This window comes from Tiliqua scincoides, chromosome 1 (genome assembly GCF_035046505.1).
Source record: "Tiliqua scincoides isolate rTilSci1 chromosome 1, rTilSci1.hap2, whole genome shotgun sequence".
NCBI classification, from domain to species: Eukaryota; Metazoa; Chordata; class Lepidosauria; order Squamata; family Scincidae; genus Tiliqua; species Tiliqua scincoides.
Genome location: NC_089821.1, coordinates 59,198,344 through 59,219,355, shown reverse-complemented (window position 1 = coordinate 59,219,355; position 21,012 = coordinate 59,198,344). Strand labels below are relative to the sequence as shown.

Here is a 21,012-nt window from a genome sequence, read left to right as displayed (position 1 = left end):
TTACTGAGGAGCTGCAAATGATGAGTAGTTGTCTTGAGCGACAGTGACAGAAGACTCATGATGGGTCTGACCAGACACAGGCTAGGGCTCATTTTAGGGCTTATTCTGTGATGGTGGTGGCAGCAAAACATTCTTTCTTCTCTGCCACCTTTGCATCTGTAAAGAGTTGTCCAGGGGAATTGTTTTGTGTTGTGCAAGGCCTACTCCATCAGGCCCTGCTGGTAGATTGGGAGGAAAACATGGAAAGCTGCTATGACATTTTTGCAAGGCACTTTTCAGATAAAAATCTCTCAAATCCATCACAACTCTGACTCTACTTTGACAATGTCTGGCTCTGCCCCCATGATATCTGTTGATCTGGATTTGTGGGATTCTTTTCAGTCTGTGGAAACTGAGGGTGTGGACAGAATCCTTTGGAGTGTGAGGCCATCTGGCTGCCCATTGGATCCCTGGCCCAGCATGGCTGATTAGATCTGCCTGGGAGGGGCTGGCCAAGTGGAGAGAGAGAGGGTAGTAAATTCATCTTTGAGGGAGAGGGTGCTATCAATGGCATTAAAGCAGATGGTGGTTCACCCTGTCCTGAAAAAGCCCTCTCTGGACTTCACCGTGTTGGATAACTACCAGCCAGTATTGAACCTCCCATTCCTGGGCAAGGTGGTCAAGCAGGTGGTGGCATCTCAGCTCCAGAGGGTCCTGGGTGAAGCGGATTATCTGGATCCCTTTCAATCTGGCTTTAAGCTAGGCTTTGGTACAGAGACAGCCTTGGTCACACTGGGAGATTACCTATGCTAGGGGCTAGATGTGAAGGGGAGTGCATCTATGCTGGTCCTTTAGAACCTCTTGGCAGCTTTGGATACCATGGTGTTTTTTGGGGGACAGCTGGTTGAGTTGGGGGCACCATTTTGTAGTGGTCCCACTCCTTCTTGGCTGATAGGTCCCAGATGGTAGTGTTGGGGGCACCCTGGCCCATGGGATGCTGAAGGGTTCAATATTATCTCGCATGTTAACACCTACATGTATGAAACAGCTGGAAGAGGTTATCTGGGGACATGGAGTTGGGTACAATCAGCGTGCTGATAATATTCAGCTCATTCAGTATGCCGATGACATTCAGCCTGACATACCAGGCTGGCTGTTGTAGTCCTGAAGGGATGCCTAAAGGCATTTGGGTTCTGGATGACAGCCAACAGGCTAAAACTAAATCTGGACAAGAAAGAGGTCCTCTTGGTTCAGAAATCCACAATGCAGGTATTGAACTATCACCATGTTCTGAATGGGGTTGCATTCCACTTGGAAGAGCAAGCCTGCAGCTTAGGGATTCTCCTGGTTGCCCAGGTGTCGGCTGTGGCTAGGGGTTCCTTTGCCCAGCTTTGGTTGGTACACCAACTGCAGCCGTACTTGCCTAGGTTGGACCTGGTTACGGTGATCCATGCCATAGTGACATTGAGATTAGACTATAATAAAGTGCTCTGCATAGGGTTACCTCTGAAGATGGTACAGAAGTTGCAACTAGTGCAGAATGTGGTAGCTCATGTGGTTGCTGGAACTTAGCAGTTTGACTCTGTCAGCTTGCTGTTTCATTGCTGCAACACTGGCTGACAGTTCAGTTCTGGGCCCAATTCAAGGTGCTGGTTTTGATCTGTAAAGCTCTTTATGGCTTGGGACCAACGTATTTGGGAGTCTGTCTCCTTCTATGTAATCTGGTTCATCCTCTTTGGTCATCTGAGAGAGCCCTTTTGGAAATGCTGCCATTGAGAGAGGTTTGGGGGATGGTGGCCAGAAATAGGGCCAACTCAGTAGCAGCACCAATTTTGTGGAATTCCCTCCCCTTTGGCTTGAAAACCACTCCTTTGGAAGCCTTTTAGCAGGGCATGAAGACATTTCTCTTTTTTAAAAAGTCTTCTGAGCTCAGCATTTTTAGGGTTACGTCTTCTGGTTGCACATCGGTGTTTGATTTTTTTTTAATTACAGGAACTGCTGCATATTTTAAGATCAATTTAGTTGCTGCTTACCGCTGATGAACTGGCTTTTAACGCTATGTTCTGTATGTATTTCGCATTCTACATCTTAATGTGTTTTATAGTTTATATATGTATTTTTAATGTTTCTTATAAGGTGCCTTGGGTGTCCTTTGGGGAGAAAGGCAGGACATACTGCATATCAAATAAATAAAAGTTCTGGGCTCAAATACGCATTCTTATCACAAATCAGATCTTGCTAAGACTCACAGACATTTGGCAAAGCAGCTGCAAAAATGGAAAAACAGGCATGCGTCAAAAGAGTGAAGTGTCTCACATTTCTGTTCACCAAGCAAAACAATGCCTCCAAACACAGAGAGAGTGAGAGTGTATAAAGGGATCCACTTCCCAGCCGATTCTGATTACATCAGCAAAAGAACTACTAAAAGCTCAGCGATTAAGGACAGAGGGGGCTAAAATCAGCAGCTTTCCAGTTTCACTTCAGAACAGCAAACAAAACAAAGGTCAAGATAAAAACAAGGTTATCCTGTACTATAGGGAGGAGCACATATTAATGAAGATAAAGTTCCTTGGGGGGAAAAGGTCAGAAATGCTCCCAGACACTTTGTATATTGTGTTAGAAAGCAATATACACATACATATACATAACTTGCAATTACTGTACATAGGTTACTTTGTTCATTTTGTTTTAAGAGTCCTGAGATAAGCATATCAGAGGTACGATTTTCTAAAGCAAATACATATAAGAGGTCACCTGGTCATACAGGGGCAAAGCCAGGTCCTAGAGCACCTCCAAACTGTGGTCCTGCTCCTTCAAGGGGAGCACAAGCCCATCCAGGACCGACAGATATATTGTTGCTAAATCAGCAGGCCTCCTGACCAGACGAATCTCTGTCTTGTCCAGGTTTTTCACCCACATCAAGCCCTTCACCGACTCCAAACACTGGTTCAGGATCTCCATGGGCTCCTTAGCTGGGGAAGGCAAAGATTTGGAGTGGTACCCAGAGTGAAGCACCTGGAGTAAAGTCCATGAATGGAAGAGCACCGCAAGTACAAAAGAAATGCTCTGCTCACAAGGATCTCTACAGCCTTCACAAAAACCTTTTGCATGAGCAGAATGCTTCTTCTGTTCTCAGAAGAAACTTGCATTCATGGAAGAGTTACTCTGGATACCACTCATATACAACTGGGCGTCATATGAATTCTGATGACACCTTACACCAGGGGTGTCCAAAGTTTTTGGCAAGAGGGCCACATTATCTCTCTGACACTGTGTCAGGGGCCGGGGAAAAAAATAATTAATTTACATTTAAAATTTGAATAAATTTGCATAAGTTTACGTAAATGAATATATTAAAGATGAACTTATATGAATAAATGAAGGTCTTGCAATAGCTCAAGGCCTATAAAAGGCCTTGCACAAAGCAACCCTGGCCTTTCCTTTGCTGCTGCTACTGCATCACAGACGTGAAACAGCAAACAGTGGAGGAAGCCCTCATCCCACAGCTCACGCGAGAGGTCAAACAGTCACCCTCACACTGAGAGCAGTTGTGTTGGGCTGGTGAGGGCTCCAACAAGTCTCCAGAGGGAAAGAGGCTCATTGGAGACTGGGGATTCCCTGAGGGCCGCATTGGGAGTCCTCGAGGGCCACAAGTGGCCCCAGGGCCGGGGTTTGGGCACCCCTGCCTTACACCATGCCCATGGGTGACCTCCCCAAACAACTTCATGTAGATCTAAATAGCACGAGGAACAGAATAGAGTCTTGCAGGATGGTGTAAGTTAGAATCCACGATATCATGCAGGAGTCTCTCCCTACTACCTTCTGAAGCTTATCCCCCAAGAAGGACTGCAGCCATTGCAACACAGAGTCCTTCAGTCCAATCATTGCCCAGCAATTTAGAAAGACATAATGGTTTCAAAAGCTGCTGAGAGGTCCAGTAGAACCAACAAGGGCGCACTCCACTCAAGTGGTCTTGGTTTTTGCTCACATCAGAACCAGACTGAAAAGGGTCAAGATCAATCTTCTAGGAATTCCTGGAGCTGGGTCAATACTACACACTTGAGCATCTCTCCCAAGAATGGGACAATTTTAGTGGCCACTGTGGTAATTGTGTGCCTGTCTCAGTCAATATCAGTGCCCAATCATTTGACAGGACGTACTCTGTCTTTGGGCTTGCTGTTGAGCAGAAAGATGATGTTCTGGTAGTGATGAACATTTTTTTAAAACCTAGTCAGGCGTACACTTATCAGTTCCCCTAATTTCGGCAGGTGTGGTGAACCCATTAGGATAGTCTGTCCTCAGAGATTTTATAAATCTTAATGGATTACTGATAACTTTAAGGGATGTTCTTTTGAGCTCCTGGTTGACCTCTGGAATGGGACACTGGAGAGGAAAACTCCTGAGAAGTCTGACAAACACAGGCTAGAGCTCATTTTCAGTCCTATACCTTGGCAATGATGATGATGATGATGATTAACAGTATTTATATACTGCTATATATTTAAGGGATGTAAATAAATATATATATTTAAAGGATGTTCTTGTTGAGCTCCAGCCAGCCAGCTCCATCCAGCCAGGTCTCATCTCCACCCACAGGGGCTACCAAGACAGCAACCAAGATCCAGTCGGCTAGAAAGAAAACCAGAATGAATCTGCCAACACAAAATGGTTTCTCAAGGGAAAGAGTGCAGATGCCCTTATCTTCTCAGGATCTGCAACACTGCCTGTGGTTTGGTCTCAGTTGAATTCCCTCACCCCAACAATTGCCCCAAGACCCGTCAGTCTTGTCTTTTATCCTATATAAGGTTATGAACTGTCTTTGGGAGAACCATGTCATTTCTACATCTTAGACATCACATAGCACACAGAAGGCTCTAAAATGCTGAATAATATCAGCATTATTTTCTCTTAAAAAAAACTAAACAAATGACCTGAAATGTAACACACATTATCCCTAATACTGCTTCAGTTTGAAATTATATTTGAAATGTATTCTGAAGATTAAGAAGGCAACAACAGAAGGCAACAAAAGAACCCAGACCCTCCCATCTATTCTTTTTTTTTGAAATTTTACAGAACTGACTTTGACTTCTGATGTTTAATCGAGCCATTAAAATTCAAGCCACAACAGCAACTGATTTTTGCTGCCTCTGCAGTCACTTTACTTCATAAAAGTAGCAACAGTGTTAACAGCCTGAGTGCTAATGCATTTTCTGTTGGAGGAATTTCTTAAAACTGGTTTCCTCTTTAGGGGGGAAGCAGAGTAGCTTCAGCAGCAGACCCCCCTTCTTGCTGGGAATCAACCCAGGGAGCCTCCCACACCCGGCTGACTGCTAATCAATAAAAACAGACAACAATGGCTGGTTGAAGTTTCAAAAGAAAGTCATTTACTCACGGTTCCAATAGAAGTATGGTTACAGCATCTGAATATGTTCAGAGGTACACTAACTTAATAGACAACAAGGCCCTAAGGCTGTCTCGTCCTGTGTGTGCCATGCGGTCAAGATGGCGTCGCCAGCAGAGCCCTGCTGCGTGCCATCCCGACGGGTCAGTGGTCAGCGAAGAAGGAAAAAGAAAGAGAGCGTGCTCGGAGGAAGGGAAGGTTATATAGGGTCTGGGCCACACCCCCACATAGGTCATCCAAAATGGACAGGTAAAGTGTTGTGACACTGGGTCATCACTTAACCCTTTCAATGCACAGTATCCTGCCACCTCTTGGAAGCAGACAGAGTTGTACCAACTCCAACATTTTCTCTCTATGTGTGTGTATACAGAGAGGGAGAGTATGCAGCACTACAGGTTGTTCTAAAGGCAAGCATGAGGCCTCTGAAGCCAGCTGTTTGCACCAGGTAAAACCGGTTCTACAAAACTGGTCCTGCATTATATATAAAACAAGCCTCTTGAGAGTCATAACATGCTAATTATGTTTGCCAAGAAAGGAATTTGCATTTATCCACCAAGCAGTTTGACCCTGGGGCCTGTCTTCAGTAGTTATATTTTATTGTAAATACTTAGGCTGTGGCACTTAAGGGCTTGTAAAAGGTACTGTGGATCAGCACCCACCAGATTCATTATTTTGACTGCAAAAAGAAAATGCTTGGAAAACAATTATGATACCAATGTTAATACAGTATCTCCAGCACGGACAAATAATTATGGTGGCGGTGATTATGGGAACATTTGAAAAACATGAATGATGCTACTCAATATAATAATCACTGCTATAGGATTTCTAAAACAGTTGGGAAACATTAGGAGGGACAGTGAAAACTTTGCATGAATCTTTTCAGTGCTTGATCATGCCTGCAAAACTGATTAGACTAATAGCCCCAATTCAGGGGCTATTCAATTCAAGCTGCTATTCCTGTCAAATTTTCTTCTTCTTTGTGGAGGACATGGAAAATTGTAAGTCTTTTCACCACCACCACCACCACCCACTGCTTGAAATTCAGACTCACCTTATTATAAACTGAAAATGTCCTATCTTTTTATTCAAATCCAGTTGATTAAAATCAGTAGGACAAAAAGAGAACAATATGTAGCAGATAAAAATAGGGCCTGTGGGCAATGCATAGCTCTATTTCTAGTTTCATTATTTCAGAGAATGCCTTGAAGGAGCTTGAGGGTATGGTGTTTGAAAGGATCAACAGAGAGTAGCAGGGTGGGGGCTATCCAGTGTTCTGCATCGAGTGCCACATGTATGATTATATGCCTCTGGGGCATAACTCATGGGTGTGTCCTCGGTGCAAGGAGCTCCAGGCTCTCAGGGAACGCGTCCGCTCCCTTGAAGCCTTGGTGGCCGACCTGGAGAAGCGCAGGCAGCCAGAGGAGGACCGTGGGGAGACTTCTGGGGACGATCAGGCTTCGTCCCAACCTCAGGCGTGCAGCTCCTCGGCTGCCCGGGTGGGAAGTCTCGGGACTGGAGGACGTCATCCTGGAGAGGAGGGAAACAATCCCCTAGGGGGGATCCCTTCTCCAGGGGATGGGCCCGTATCCGAGCGCACTCGGGATACTCCTCGGCGGGAGGGGGGTCGGGGGCTTCTTGTAGTGGGGGATTCGATTATTAGAAACATAGAGAGGGGGGTTTGCGATGGATGTGAGGACCGCATGGTGACTTGCCTGCCTGGTGCGAAGGTTGCGGACATCACTTCTCGTCTAGACAGGCTGGTAGACAGTGCTGGGGGAGAGGTAGCGGCTGTGGTGCATGTCGGCACCAACGACGTGGGCAAGTGTAGCTGGGAGGTCCTGGAGGCCAAATTTAGGCTTTTAGGCAGGAAGCTGAAAGCCAGGACCTCAAAGGTAGCGTTCTCTGAAGTGCTACCTGTTCCACGCGCAGGGCCAGCTAGGCAGGCGGAGATCAGGGGTCTCAATGCGTGGATGAGACGGTGGTGTAGGGAGGAGGGGTTTAGATTCGTTAGGCACTGGGGAACGTTTTGGGACAAGCGGGGCCTGTACAAGAGGGACGGGCTCCATTTGAACCAGAATGGAACCAGACTGCTGGCACATAACATTAAAAAGGTGGCAGAGCAGCTTTTAAACTGATCCCTGGGGGAAGGCCGACAGGAGCCGAGGGGCATCCGGTTCGGGACTCCTCATCCCTATGGGATGAGGATGGGGAGGTTAGAGAACAACAAGACAAAGGCAGGGTAGGAGAAGAAATTGGGAAAGGTAGGAAGATGGGATGTGATAGACAGTTTGGCACAATGAGAGGATGCGGGGACAAAGGAGCGAATAAGCAGCCCATCCTGGGGCATTCCGTGTATAATTGCTTTTATGCGAATGCCCGAAGTCTACGAGCAAAGGTGGGAGAACTAGAATGTCTGGTGACAAGGGAAAATATTGACATAGTGGGCATAACGGAAACCTGGTGGAATGCGGAGAATCAGTGGGATACCGCAATCCCGGGCTATAAACTCTACAGGAGGGACAGGCAGGGGCGTGTTGGAGGTGGGGTGGCCCTTTATGTTAAGGAAGGGATAGAATCCAGCAAAGTAGAGATTGAAGGTGGGTCCGACTCCACCGTAGAATCTCTGTGGGTTAAATTACCAGGCTTGAGCAGCGATGTAATACTGGGGGTGTGCTATCGTCCTCCAGACCAGAAATCTGATGGGGACCTTGAAATGAGGAAACAGATCAGGGAGGTGACAGGGAAGGACAGGGTTGTAATCATGGGGGACTTCAATTATCCTCATATTGACTGGGTCAATTTGTGTTTTGGTCACGATAAGGAAACCGGATTTCTTGACGTGCTAAATGACTGTGGCTTAGATCAGCTAGTCACAGAGCCCACCAGAGGACAGGTGACTCTGGATTTAATTTTGTGCGGTACGCAGGACCTGGTTAGAGATGTAAACGTTACTGAGCCATTGGGGAACAGTGATCATGCTGCGATCCGTTTTGACGTGCACGTTGGGGGAAGAATACCAGGCAAATCTCTAACAAAAACCCTTGACTTCTGACGGGCGGACTTCCCTCAAATGAGGAGGCTGGTTAGAAGGAGGTTGAAAGGGAGGGTAAAAAGAGTCCAGTCTCTCCAGAGTGCATGGAGGCTGCTTAAAACAACAGTAATAGAGGCCCAGCAGAGGTGTATACCGCAAAGAAAGAAGGGTTCCACTAAATCCAGGAGAGTGCCCGCATGGCTAACCAGCCAAGTTAGAGAGGCTGTGAAGGGCAAGAAAGCTTCCTTCCGTAAACGGAAGTCTTGCCCTAATGAAGAGAATAAAAAGGAACATAAACTGTGGCAAAAGAAATGTAAGAAGGTGATAGGGGAGGCCAAGCGAGACTATGAGGAACGCATGGCCAGCAACATTAAGGGGAATAATAAAAGCTTCTTCAAATATGTTAGAAGCAGGAAACCCGCCAGAGAAGCGGTTGGCCCTCTGGATGGTGAGGGAGGGAAAGGGGAGATAAAAGGAGACTTAGAGATGGCAGAGAAATTAAATGAGTTCTTTGCATCTGTCTTCACGGCAGAAGACCTCGGGCAGATACCGCTGCCCGAACGGCCCCTCCTAACCGAGGAGTTAAGTCAGATAGAGGTTAAAAGAGAAGATGTTTCAGACCTCATTGATAAATTAAAGATCAATAAGTCACCGGGCCCTGATGGCATACACCCAAGGGTTATTAAGGAATTGAAGAATGAAGTTGCTGATCTCTTGACTAAGGTATGCAACTTGTCCCTCAAAACAGCCACGGTACCAGAAGATTGGAGGATAGCAAATGTCACGCCTATTTTTAAAAAGGGAAAGAGGGGGGACCCGGGAAACTATAGGCCGGTCAGCCTAACATCTATACCGGGTAAGATGGTGGAATGCCTCATCAAAGATAGGATCTCAAAACACATAGACGAACAGGCCTTGCTGAGGGAGAGTCAGCATGGCTTCTGTAAGGGTAAGTCTTGCCTCACAAACCTTATAGAATTCTTTGAAAAGGTCAACAGGCATGTGGATGCGGGAGAACCCGTGGACATTATATATCTGGACTTTCAGAAGGCGTTTGACACGGTCCCTCACCAAAGGCTACTGAAAAAACTCCACAGTCAGGGAATTAGAGGACAGGTCCTCTCGTGGATTGAGAACTGGTTGGAGGCCAGGAAGCAGAGAGTGGGTGTCAATGGGCAATTTTCACAATGGAGAGAGGTGAAAAGCGGTGTGCCCCAAGGATCTGTCCTGGGACCGGTGCTTTTCAACCTCTTCATAAATGACCTGGAGACAGGGTTGAGCAGTGAAGTGGCTAAGTTTGCAGATGACACCAAACTTTTCCGAGTGGTAAAGACCAGAAGTGATTGTGAGGAGCTCCAGAAGGATCTCTCCAGACTGGCAGAATGGGCAGCAAAATGGCAGATGCGCTTCAATGTCAGTAAGTGTAAAGTCATGCACATTGGGGCAAAAAATCAAAACTTTAGATATAGGCTGATGGGTTCTGAGCTGTCTGTGACAGATCAGGAGAGAGATCTTGGGGTGGTGGTGGACAGGTCGATGAAAGTGTCGACCCAATGTGCGGCGGCAGTGAAGAAGGCCAATTCTATGCTTGGGATCATTAGGAAGGGTATTGAGAACAAAACGGTTAGTATTATAATGCCATTGTACAAATCGATGGTAAGGCCACACCTGGAGTATTGTGTCCAGTTCTGGTCGCCGCATCTCAAAAAAGACATAGTGGAAATGGAAAAGGTGCAAAAGAGAGCGACTAAGATGATTACGGGGCTGGGGCACCTTCCTTATGAGGAAAGGCTACGGCGTTTGGGCCTCTTCAGCCTAGAAAAGAGACGCTTGAGGGGGGACATGATTGAGACATACAAAATTATGCAGGGGATGGACAGAGTGGATAGGGAGATGCTCTTTACACTCTCACATAATACCAGAACCAGGGGACATCCACTAAAATTGATTGTTGGGCGGGTTAGGACAGACAAAAGAAAATATTTCTTTACTCAGCGCGTGGTCGGTCTGTGGAACTCCTTGCCACAGGATGTGGTGCTGGCGTCTAGCCTAGACGCCTTTAAAAGGGGATTGGACGAGTTTCTGGAGGAAAAATCCATTATGGGGTACAAGCCATGATGTGTATGCGCAACCTCCTGATTTTAGGAATGGGTTAAGTCAGAATGCCAGATGTAGGGGAGAGCACCAGGATGAGGTCTCTTGTTATCTGGTGTGCTCCCTGGGGCATTTGGTGGGCCGCTGTGAGATACAGGAAGCTGGACTAGATGGGCCTATGGCCTGATCCAGTGGGGCTGTTCTTATGTTCTTATGTTAAAATGAAAGGATTTCTACCTGTATTATATTTTAATTGCACTACCCTATAGGCTGCTGTTTTAGAACATAAAGCTATGTATCTGTGAGGTCATCATCACATGAACTTTGGGAGAAAGTCCATTGGCCCATGAGGAGGGTGGAAGAGGGAGCTGTTGTATGAATTGTGGTCAAAAGGCTTCTCCTCTTTCTAGCCTTCAGTGATGGGAGGGGGAGCATTTGCCCAAACTGTTGTTGTGTACCACCCATTGTCAATAAGCTTGTGGATGGTGTGCCCCATGTGTTTTGTGTGTGTATATGCATCATGGAAGTAAGTGGGGACGGGGCCATGGCCAGACTTTGTCCCAAGGCCCACTCCCATCTGGCTCTGATGCCGCAGATAGAAAGCAGAAATTAGTGGCAGGAATGAAAGACCCATCAACAGTTAAATGGAATAATTACAGGTACTACATCCATAACACCACAGGAAGTTGCCTTACACTGAATCAGACCATTGGTTTATCTAGATATTGCCAATACCGACTGGCAGGGGCTCTCTGAAGTTTCACACAACAATTTGCCCTACCTAGTGATACCAGGGACTGAACCTGGGACCTTCTGCATGCAGAACAGACGTTCTTCTGTTGAGCTATGGTTCGTCCCTCCATTAAGTTCTCCTTATCCATTCTAGATACTTTGCTACCATAATGCCCATGAGAATGTAACCTTGGTTGGGATCATGGGCTATTTTGGGAAGATGAGAAAGTGTCTTCTGGGGATGGCTTTCACTTTCAATCCTCAAACATCATTTTAATCAAATGTGCAGAATGACTTCCCTGCTCTCTAAAATGTAAAGGTCCCGTGAAATACAAATGCAAGTGAACAGAAAGGCAAGTGCCTCACTATTACTTAGCAACTCTCTTTGATCATCCAAATGGAATGATTGGCAAGCTTCTGAATTCATCAAAACTGTTCATCAGTGTGGACGTTAATCATAAAAACAAAGCAAAACATAGGGTTGAGGAGGGGGAGGAATAAGAATGTGACATGGCAAAATGTGAATGCCCAAGATTACAGACAGCATAAACAGGAGCTATTTGGGGACAACAACCTTCACATCTTGATTTAGACAAATAAAAGTAGTGAATGTTAAGTTAGTCCCTTTGCAGTGGTTTCTGAAAAGTTTTAAATACGATTCTCAAAGTAATCTCTCTGTGCTGGGCCATGTGAATTACAACAAACCAGCCTACCCAGACACCTCCTTTGTTCTCAAAGCTCCGAAGCAACTCACAGTCTTTCCTGAACAAGAACAGAATATCACCTTGACCATTGACCTCTACCAATTAGGGACAAGTCAGCTCCATAATAATTGAAAAGTTGCATCACTTGTTCCCCCGCCCACCAATAAAGAGAGATTTGTCTCTGTCCTACAGACAAATACACAAATGTAAAGACCCCAAAAAATGCATTACAGTACTTATACTGGCAAAAAGGGCAAGTGTCACTACTAGCATCTATTTGGCCCGTCACCTTCCACTTCACTTACCCATCTCTGGCAAGATGATGTCGGAAGAAATCATTGGCAGCTAGCTTGATGGCTTTTTCTGGAGTCACTAGTGTCAGATTCACTGCAGCACCTGGACAAAATACACAAAGAACAGAACATTAAGAGTACACTGAAAGAGTGCAATCCTAACCACACTTTCCTGAGAGTAAGCCCCGTTGAACAAAATAGGACTTATTTCTGAGTAGACCTGCTTAGGATTGTGCCCTAAATGGCATTAAAGGTTCAAAATTTTGCACTGACTCTAGCATTCAACCTTGTCCAGAACATAAGCCTGGGAGAGAAGATGCACTATCAAATCGTCAGTAAAAACCACAGTCTAGTTCTAGGAGCCACATGATGAACAAAAGCAATGTTACAATGGTAGCTAGCACTGGAATTCATTTTCACCGACACGGATAGTGGTGCTTGCTGCATCAATACTTGTTCCTTTACCCACCACCTGTGCTGTGCAAAGATATTCGTAAGGCACTGAGAGGTGGGTGAACCACAGATGGCAATATCTGTATTATGCAGAAGCCCTTACATAATCCTCACTGTTCCTCATAAAGAACAGATAAATGCCCCAATTTCATTACATAGAGTGATTACAGCAATGGGCAGCCCAATCCTAAGGCAGGGCCATAGCTAGGGGGGCCAGGGGGGCTTTGCCCCCCCTGGCATTTTTTCCAGACTTGTCATGTAAATGTGGCTGAATGTCCTTCAATTTAGCTTCTGTTCCTTGAGAGCTCAGCCCCTCCCTGCAGTCAGACTCCTCCAATTGGCTCAAGCGCTATTGCTCAGTAACTCACCTTAGGGGACAACCATAGCAACCTGCTGATAGTCACAGGACACCAGAGAGGCAGGCATGAAAAAGCGTGGAGGGAATGTGTTCAGTGCCTTCCATTTCCCTCCTGTGAGCTGAGTGGCTGTGCAAGCACTTTGCAGGACCCCGAAGGCTGCTGCTGAGTCTGGTGTCATTTGGGGGTGAGCAGGCAGGAGATTTTGGATGCACCATTTCAGCTGTTTGGGCCTGTTTCTGTCTAGTATGGCATCAGTTGGGGGTCATCTGATGCCCTTTTTGCAACTTTTTTCATGCTCAGGAGGAAAGAAGGCTTGGTGCTTCTGGCAGGATGGGGTGGGGGGGAGAGAGAGAGTGCATGTAGAGTGAGCAAAACAGGGTCCTGGAGGGCTCCTTGGGAGTTATGACCTCTGGTCACCCTGCCCCCATCCAGAGCACATGGAGAGCAGGGCTGGTCAAGAGAAGCTACAAGGAAGGTAGGGAGAGATTTCTACTTGTACTGGCAGAGGGTGTGGGGAGGGTGCTATTCTACTGTGGAACATGCTAATTACTACGAAGGTATTGCTGTGGGGCACACAGAGAAATGTTTCTGTTTGGCAAAATCATGGTGGGGTTTTTGCCTTTGAGACATATTTTTAAAATTAATGGCTGCTGTTTGGGGCTGGGGAGACCCTTTTCTGGTGGAGAAAGCATGGAAAGCATTTGAGCTCAAGAGAATCAAGAACTTAAGTGTGGAAAAGGTTCTAAGCAGGGGTGAATCCAGGGGAGGCCATGGGTGCATACCCCCACCCCAACTGTCCTGCCAGCAGGAAAGGGCACACATCAGGATGGAGAGCAAAATCAGGTATCAGGGAAACACCCACTAGGTGAGTGCCAAGGAGATTGGTTGGAATGGGAGCCCAGGTCTACCCACCAACAAATAGCCACAGAAGCTATAAACTCAATTTGGAGCCCAGGTCTACCCAAGCAGGTAGACATGGGCTCCAAGTCCAGCAAATAGCCACAGAGGCCTGAGGGAGGACATGACTGAGACATAAAAAATTATGCAGGGGATGGATGGAGCAGATAGAGAGAGATACCCTTTTCCCTGTCACATAACAACAGAACTAGGGGAAATCTATTAAAATTGAGTGTTGAGAGAGTTAGGACAGATAAAAGAAAATATTTCTTTACCCAGCATGTTAATTAGTCTATGGAACTTTGTGCCATAGGAAGTGGTGATAGCATTTTACCTAAATGACTTTAAGACGGGATTGGACAAATTTCTGGAGGAAAAGTCCATCATGGGTTACGAGTCATGAAAGGTATGTGCAAGCTCCTGCTTTTAGAAGCAGACTACCTCGGAATGCCAGATGCAGGGGAGGGCACCAGGACACATGTTTTGTCTTGCTGTCTTTTGTGCTCCCTGAAGCATTTGATGGGCTACTGTGAGATACAGGAAGCTGGACTAGATGGGCCTTTGGCCTGATCCAGCAGGGCTCTTCCTATGTTCTTATGTAGGCTATAAGCTCAATTGGGAGCCCAGGTCTACCCAAGCAGGTAGACCTGGACTCCAAGTCCAAGTGGGAGCCCAGCTCTACCTGCCCAGCAAATAGCTACAGAGGCTATAAACTCAGTCGGGAACCCATGTTACATGAAAATCCCCTTTTGCCTTTTAGCTGTGATTTTCTATATATCGGGTTATAATATCAAGCAAGCTAAACTGTTCTCCCAGCATACAGGCCACATTTCCAGAACTCTAGTCAAGCCACAAGCTCGTGGTTACCCAACCACCACCCCCCATAGTCACACATTATGGGAGGAAGTCTTGTGACTTAATCCAATCACTGTTTATGCAAATGATTGTGGTGTTACTGATTCATTGTACTGTACCTACACAGAAGCCCATGGTTACACAACCCGCCCCCCCCCCACAGTCACACATTATGGGAGGAAGTCTTGTGTTTTAATCCAATCACTGTTTAAGCATCCCCTACATTACTGTATGCGAACTTGAACTGCCTTGTGTTGGTATTGTTTCCACTCAGTCTTTGTAAGTTCCCCCTTCTAGGAAGCCAGCCATTGACCCCACTGGATAACTGACATCCTGATCCCCATTCAAATGTATACATACTCCAAGCACCCAGCCTTGTTAGCAACTAAGCTACCATCCAGCTCAGTCTGTCTCCCAACCCCTTATAAGAGGTTTCCTCTCACATGCTCTCTCTCTCCAAGGCCCAACACATCTGTGTTGTGTCAGAGGGTCCTCTCCACAGCACTCTCCCCCCCCCCACTCCAGCTGCTCTACAGGACAGGTAACTATCTTGTGCCTGGAACTCTTTCCCTTCTTCTCCCCCCCTTTTCTCCCCAACTTTAGTTAGCAGCTGGGGTTGGCAGAGCAGGGACCACTAAAATCCTTCCCTACAACCCTTCCTTTTTCTGATTTCCTCAGATGCACCAAATACTCTTCACACGCAACCACCATGAAAGCTAGGCACATTGACACAAGCATTATGACCAAGAAATATTTCTCCATGTGCATTATTTTTACCTTTGTTCTTTTGTAATAAACCAAAATCTTTTGTTGAAAGTTATCTTTCTCTCAGTCTCCTCTTTAAGCAAAAAGGAATTTCTCTGCATTATGCCACCTTGTTATCCAGCCTACGATCCGTATGTTCCAATAAGGGCAGTGTAATACTTCCCCTAAACAAAACAGCCCTTTTGGCAACACCCAGGTACACCCAGCAGGTAGACCTGGGTTTCAAGTCCAGATGGGAGCCCAGGTCTACACAGCAGGTAGATGTCCAGGCGGGAGCCCAGGTCTACCCACCCAGCAAATAGCCACAGGGGCTATAAGCTCAATTCGGAATCCAGGTCTACTTAGTTGGTAGACCTGGAGCCCAGATCTATCCACCTGGTAGAACTGGGCTCCAAAGGTAGTGCTCAAGGCCCCCCCCCCATACAGACACTGGATCCACCCCTGATTCTAAGGAGATTCAGCTCTCAGAAAGATAGGAGAATTCAGCTCTACTAGGTAGATTCAATAATTCAAATCTTCTGTATTTTGCTTTTTAAATGTAATGAATATTGTAAAAAACTAATGTTCCAATGGCATTACTGTATTTGACTTGCATATCTTTCCTCTTGCTTTTATGTTTATTTCAGTATGTTTCAATGTATCAGCAATGTGTCGTCAGCTAATGAAAGGCTTTCAGTACAAGCAAATACTACCTGTATCACAGTGATATGTTTTACTTTTGCAGGGATGCAAACCTGTGTATTGTGCTGGTGCGTAAAATGAAAGGATATGTTGCATGTTATTTCTATGTAGACAAACACATTTTACATTGCATACAGAGATGCATTGATTCTATGCAAATTATTGTTACATTGCTTTACAGATAATGAATGCGTGTTTCAATAACTCCCCCAAAATATTTTCTCTTCATGAAATTTGGGGGAGTTACGGGTCTTTGATGTTTCTCCGCACTTATCCCTTCATTTTGCACACCAGTATAGATACCCAACATAATTGCCCCCCCTGAAAAAATAGTCACCCCCCCATCTCTAGAATCCTGGCTACAGGCCTGTCCTAAGGCAACCTTATACTACTGGAACTAGCTGGTGGTGCAAGGCACTTTAGGGTGGTTGCAAACATGACATGTCAGCAAAGGAGCTGGGCCGCCACTACAAGCAGAGAGCAGCCATAGCAGGCCCCCCAGCGGATCCTCCATGGCCCCTGGCACCAGTAAGTCAGTGCCGGGGCGGGATGAAGAGGAATGGGGAGGAGACAAGGTGGAATGAGAGCTGGAAGGGGGCAGTATCTGTGGCAGCCGATATCTCATCTCCCTTCCAGGCCTCAATTTACCTTCCCAGCTCAATTTGGACTTGTGCCAGCGAGATTACTGGTGCAGATCTGAGCAGACTTGTTCCAGCGCCGGAAGCTGAACTGGGTGGGGAAAGCCCCTAGTAATAATATTAGGGATATTTATATACTGCTTTTCCACAAAGAAGTTCTCTCTCCCTCTCCAAGAGAATACTGCCACTGATTGCTTTTGCAGGGTTGTTGTAAAGATTGCTGTATGTGTGTGCTCTTTGCTAAGTATTTGGTATCTTGAGAAACTCCAGGTAGACCTCTTTATTACATTTATATATTATATATTGTTCTTCTGCTGAGAACTCAGAGTGGTTACGTATGTGCCCCCTTCTTTCATCCTCACAACATCCTGTGAGGTAGTTAGGCTAAGAGAGAATGACTGACCCGAAGTCACCTAATAAAGTCACCAGAACTCAGCCAAAGTCCTGGCTGAGCAGGACTTTGGACTCCTTGATGCACCAGGCTTTCATTTAGCAGCTGCAACATTAACAAACACATGTATGTGCACACATGTGACCATAGAGTGCAAGCTGACCTTTACTGTGGTTCAGACCAGTTAGTCCAAAGGACAACTTGCTCAGTACACACTTCCAGTCTGCTTGCAGCAAGCCACTCCAAAGCACTTTTTTCAGGACAGTTTCAACCAGCGTAGGAGCATGCCCAGCTCTGTCCTCTGATATATAAACAGCACTTGACATGCAGATGGTGAATGTAAGTTATCAATTATTAAAAGCAACTGGCAGCAAATTCCTACACTGGAAAGGGCATTATGAACTGTGCACTACTCTGGATAACACAGAAAAGCATAATTAGTGACACAAGGGAGACCTGAACCATTTGTGGAAGGGGGGGGCAAGCATTTGTTGTTGCCTTTTCTCATGAAATAATTCCCCCTTCCACCTACTGCTTCAAACCATCCGGGACCGATAAAGCCCTTTATATCAGAAGGCGCCAAGAGGCTTTGAAGCACGAGAGTAGGGCAAGAGACACCTCCTGAGCAACCTCTTTAAGGACATGTTTATACACTTAACTGCCTCTGAATCTTATGTTCACTCAAGTATCTCTCCCTGCGACCACCCAAAAAAAGAATTCTTGGATTTTTCAGCCACCCAGATTTGCCAAGTCTATTGGGTCCTTATATGAGGTGTGTTCAGAAAGTAATGAGAATGAAGTCCCTTGCTCAAGAAGGGCTCTGTGAAGGGAGAAGCTGGCCAAGGTGACTTGGGGTGGGGTGTCAGGTATACGTTAGAACACTGATCAGTTGCATTCCAGCCCTGTGAAAGTCGAGACATTCTTTTTTGTGACACCCTGTTCAAGTGCCTCGTATTAAGAAAAATGCAAGCGAGTTAGGAACAGCAGTACGCGATAAAATTGTGTGAAATTCGGTAAAAGTGCATCAGAAACTTTGGAAATGGTGAGGAAAGCTTATGGAAAAGTTGTGCTATCATCTGCACAAGTGTACTGATGGCACAAGGCCTTCAAGGAAGGACGAGAAGGTGTTGAAGATGAACAACGATCAGGACACCCTCTTCATCAAAAAAGGAACAGAATGTGGATGCAGTGAAGTCTGTTCTCAACCGTGATCGATGGTTGAGAGAATGATTACAGAGAAAACGGGCATTCCCAAGTAAATTGTTCATGAAATCGTGACTCAGGATTTGTCACAGTGCTTTTTGGCTGTCAGAGTTTTTGTCTGAAAAACTCCCCAGTGTTGGCCCCTTCCCTCTTCTCTTTGACCCTTGGCTTCTCCCAGAGCCAAGAACAGCAATACCTCTTAAGAGCTGTGGCAACTGTCCTTGAGTTCTAGGGGAGCTGTGGAATGACGACAAGGAAGCAGCTGTGATTCAGGATGAGGGACAGGGTTGGGAATTTTTGCTTCTATATATTGTATGTTTTTATGGAAATTTTTTGTAAGCCACTTTGGCAAGGTAAAGGCAAGATACAATTTTTTAAAATAAACACATAAATAATGAATTTTGTGGCCACAGAAGGGCATACAAGCTTTTTTGGCAGCATTTCTGTGCCCCATCAGCTGCAGAGCAAGGAGAAATGCAACAGATACAGTTTCTGAGAATGTAGAACATTCTCAGAATGTAGAATGTAGAACTCAGAACAGTTTCTGAGAATGTAGAGAGGACAGTCCTTATCAGATGAGATGGTTGCCTCTCGTACCGCTGTTAAGGAAGGCCCTGTATTTCTGGAGAAACAATGTCCCATAAGGTTAGGTGTAGGTAGCAACTGGAGAACTACATGGTAAATTTCACACCCTCCTACTAGGATTTGGTTATCAATACCTCTATATCTTCAACATTCAATTGAACTATTGTTTTGATTTCTACAGTTTTTTTGTTACCTGCCTTGGAACACTGTATGACATAAGAATCATGGGTTCAATATTTCTATATTTGAATACTTCAATCTGATCTTCACATCACAAGGTGATGGGAAAATTTTTAACTGGCACAATGGCCTCCAATACCACTTGGGGGCATGCAGTAGGAGAAATCAATCTGTCGGGAAAGTGCCCCAAATAGGCATAGCTATAGAGAGTGCTTAGGTTGCAATTACAACTTTCCACAATCTTCAAGATACAAAACAGGATTGCCCCTCAGTAATTATGAATGGCAGGTTTAGCACATAGTATGTTAAACCTATATATCTCTATTCTCTAGATCAGCATTTCTCAAACTGTGGATCAGGACCCACCTGGTGGGCTGTGAGCCAGTTTCAGGTAGGTTGCAAAGTACCTAGCTCAGCTGCCAATGAAAACACAGAGCTGAGAACATAGAGTACAGAGCTGCTGGGCAAGGCAGGCTCCCAGGGGAAGAGAGACGTGGTGCTTTGCCTTGATCAGGTGGGTAGATGGGACACTGGAAAGGGAATAGGACGATGTAGTTGGAGAAGGATCCAAATCTGCACTCTACTTTGACTTCTGAGTTGGAATGTTTGAATCCGAATGTAAGTCCGAATGCAAAATAACAGCATGAGCGCACTGTGTAAGGCAACCTCTGGCTGATCATGGCTTAGGTTAGAAGTTTATATTGATGATGTCACTTCTGGTCATGACATCACTTCTGGTGGGTCCCAACAGATTGTAATTCTAAACAGTGGGTCCCCGTGCTAAAAGTTTGAGAACCACTGCTCTAAGTAACTCGTGGACAAGACAAGTACATTCTCTCTTGCTGGCACTAGAAATAATTTTGCATTTGACAGTCTCCCAGTTTAATTCTTTTCAGAAATCAAAACAACAAATCTGATGAATCACATGGCATGACAGAACTCTGTGTGTATATGCGTGACTGACCTCATAATGAGATACATTTGGGGTCAATATTTTAAATCCCAAAATAAATTAGAAGCAAGGAAAAAATAAATTAGAATGCAGGAAAAAAAAACTCCCATCTGCGCTTTTCTTCTAAAGCTTTTATGTTTTCAGCAAAGCTGCTTGATAGAAAGGGGAAAAAAAACATAATCCATGTCCTCAGGAACCCATAAAGGCTGCAAATCACCAGGGAAAGACAAATAGGTTCCTACTGAGTCCAATATTTTATCCACCAAAGCACCACTCCTGTGTTGGCGTCCTGATCTAGATGTTGTCTAATTTACTACAGCTCAGAAGCAGAAATGCTCATATATAAGGTTGTGCAGTCTTCAGATGCCAACAAAGTGCGGGGAGGCAGAACAAATAAGTCACCATAAAACTAGCACTTTACAAGGTTTTTGCTAACAGCCCCATAAACCTCTGACAGATTATAGCCAATCAAGAATAACCACCTCATTGACTTGTTGCTCTACTAAATGTTTTATCTGGTCCCTGCTATTTAACAAAATCCCCAAGCTTCTAATTAAAGTATATCATACTATAAAATGTTGTTCAACACAGAATCCTGACGTGTAAAGTGGTATTAAGATGATATTGTTTTATTTGTTTATATTTAGGAAAATAGATCAACATTTGGAAAATTCTGCCAGGCACCAGTGTACTTATTATACAAGACAGCCATTAAAAGTACTTGATTCTGGTCAGGTCAGAATAATTGGGATAAAGCAGTACAGTGATTCTATCCTTAGGAAAAAGAAATCATTACCACTATTTAACCACAGC

General features: G+C 45.3%; 1 protein-coding gene across 1 annotated transcript in view; it reads right to left on the bottom strand.

The window, feature by feature from the left end:
• SLC25A22 (solute carrier family 25 member 22) overlaps positions 1-21,012 on the bottom strand; it is an 85,212-nt gene that overhangs the window by 10,350 nt on the left and 53,850 nt on the right. Inside the window, exon 5 of the mRNA XM_066610466.1 lies at positions 12,253-12,343. Coding sequence (XP_066466563.1) covers positions 12,253-12,343 — 91 coding nt within the window. The remainder of the gene's footprint in view (positions 1-12,252; positions 12,344-21,012) is intronic.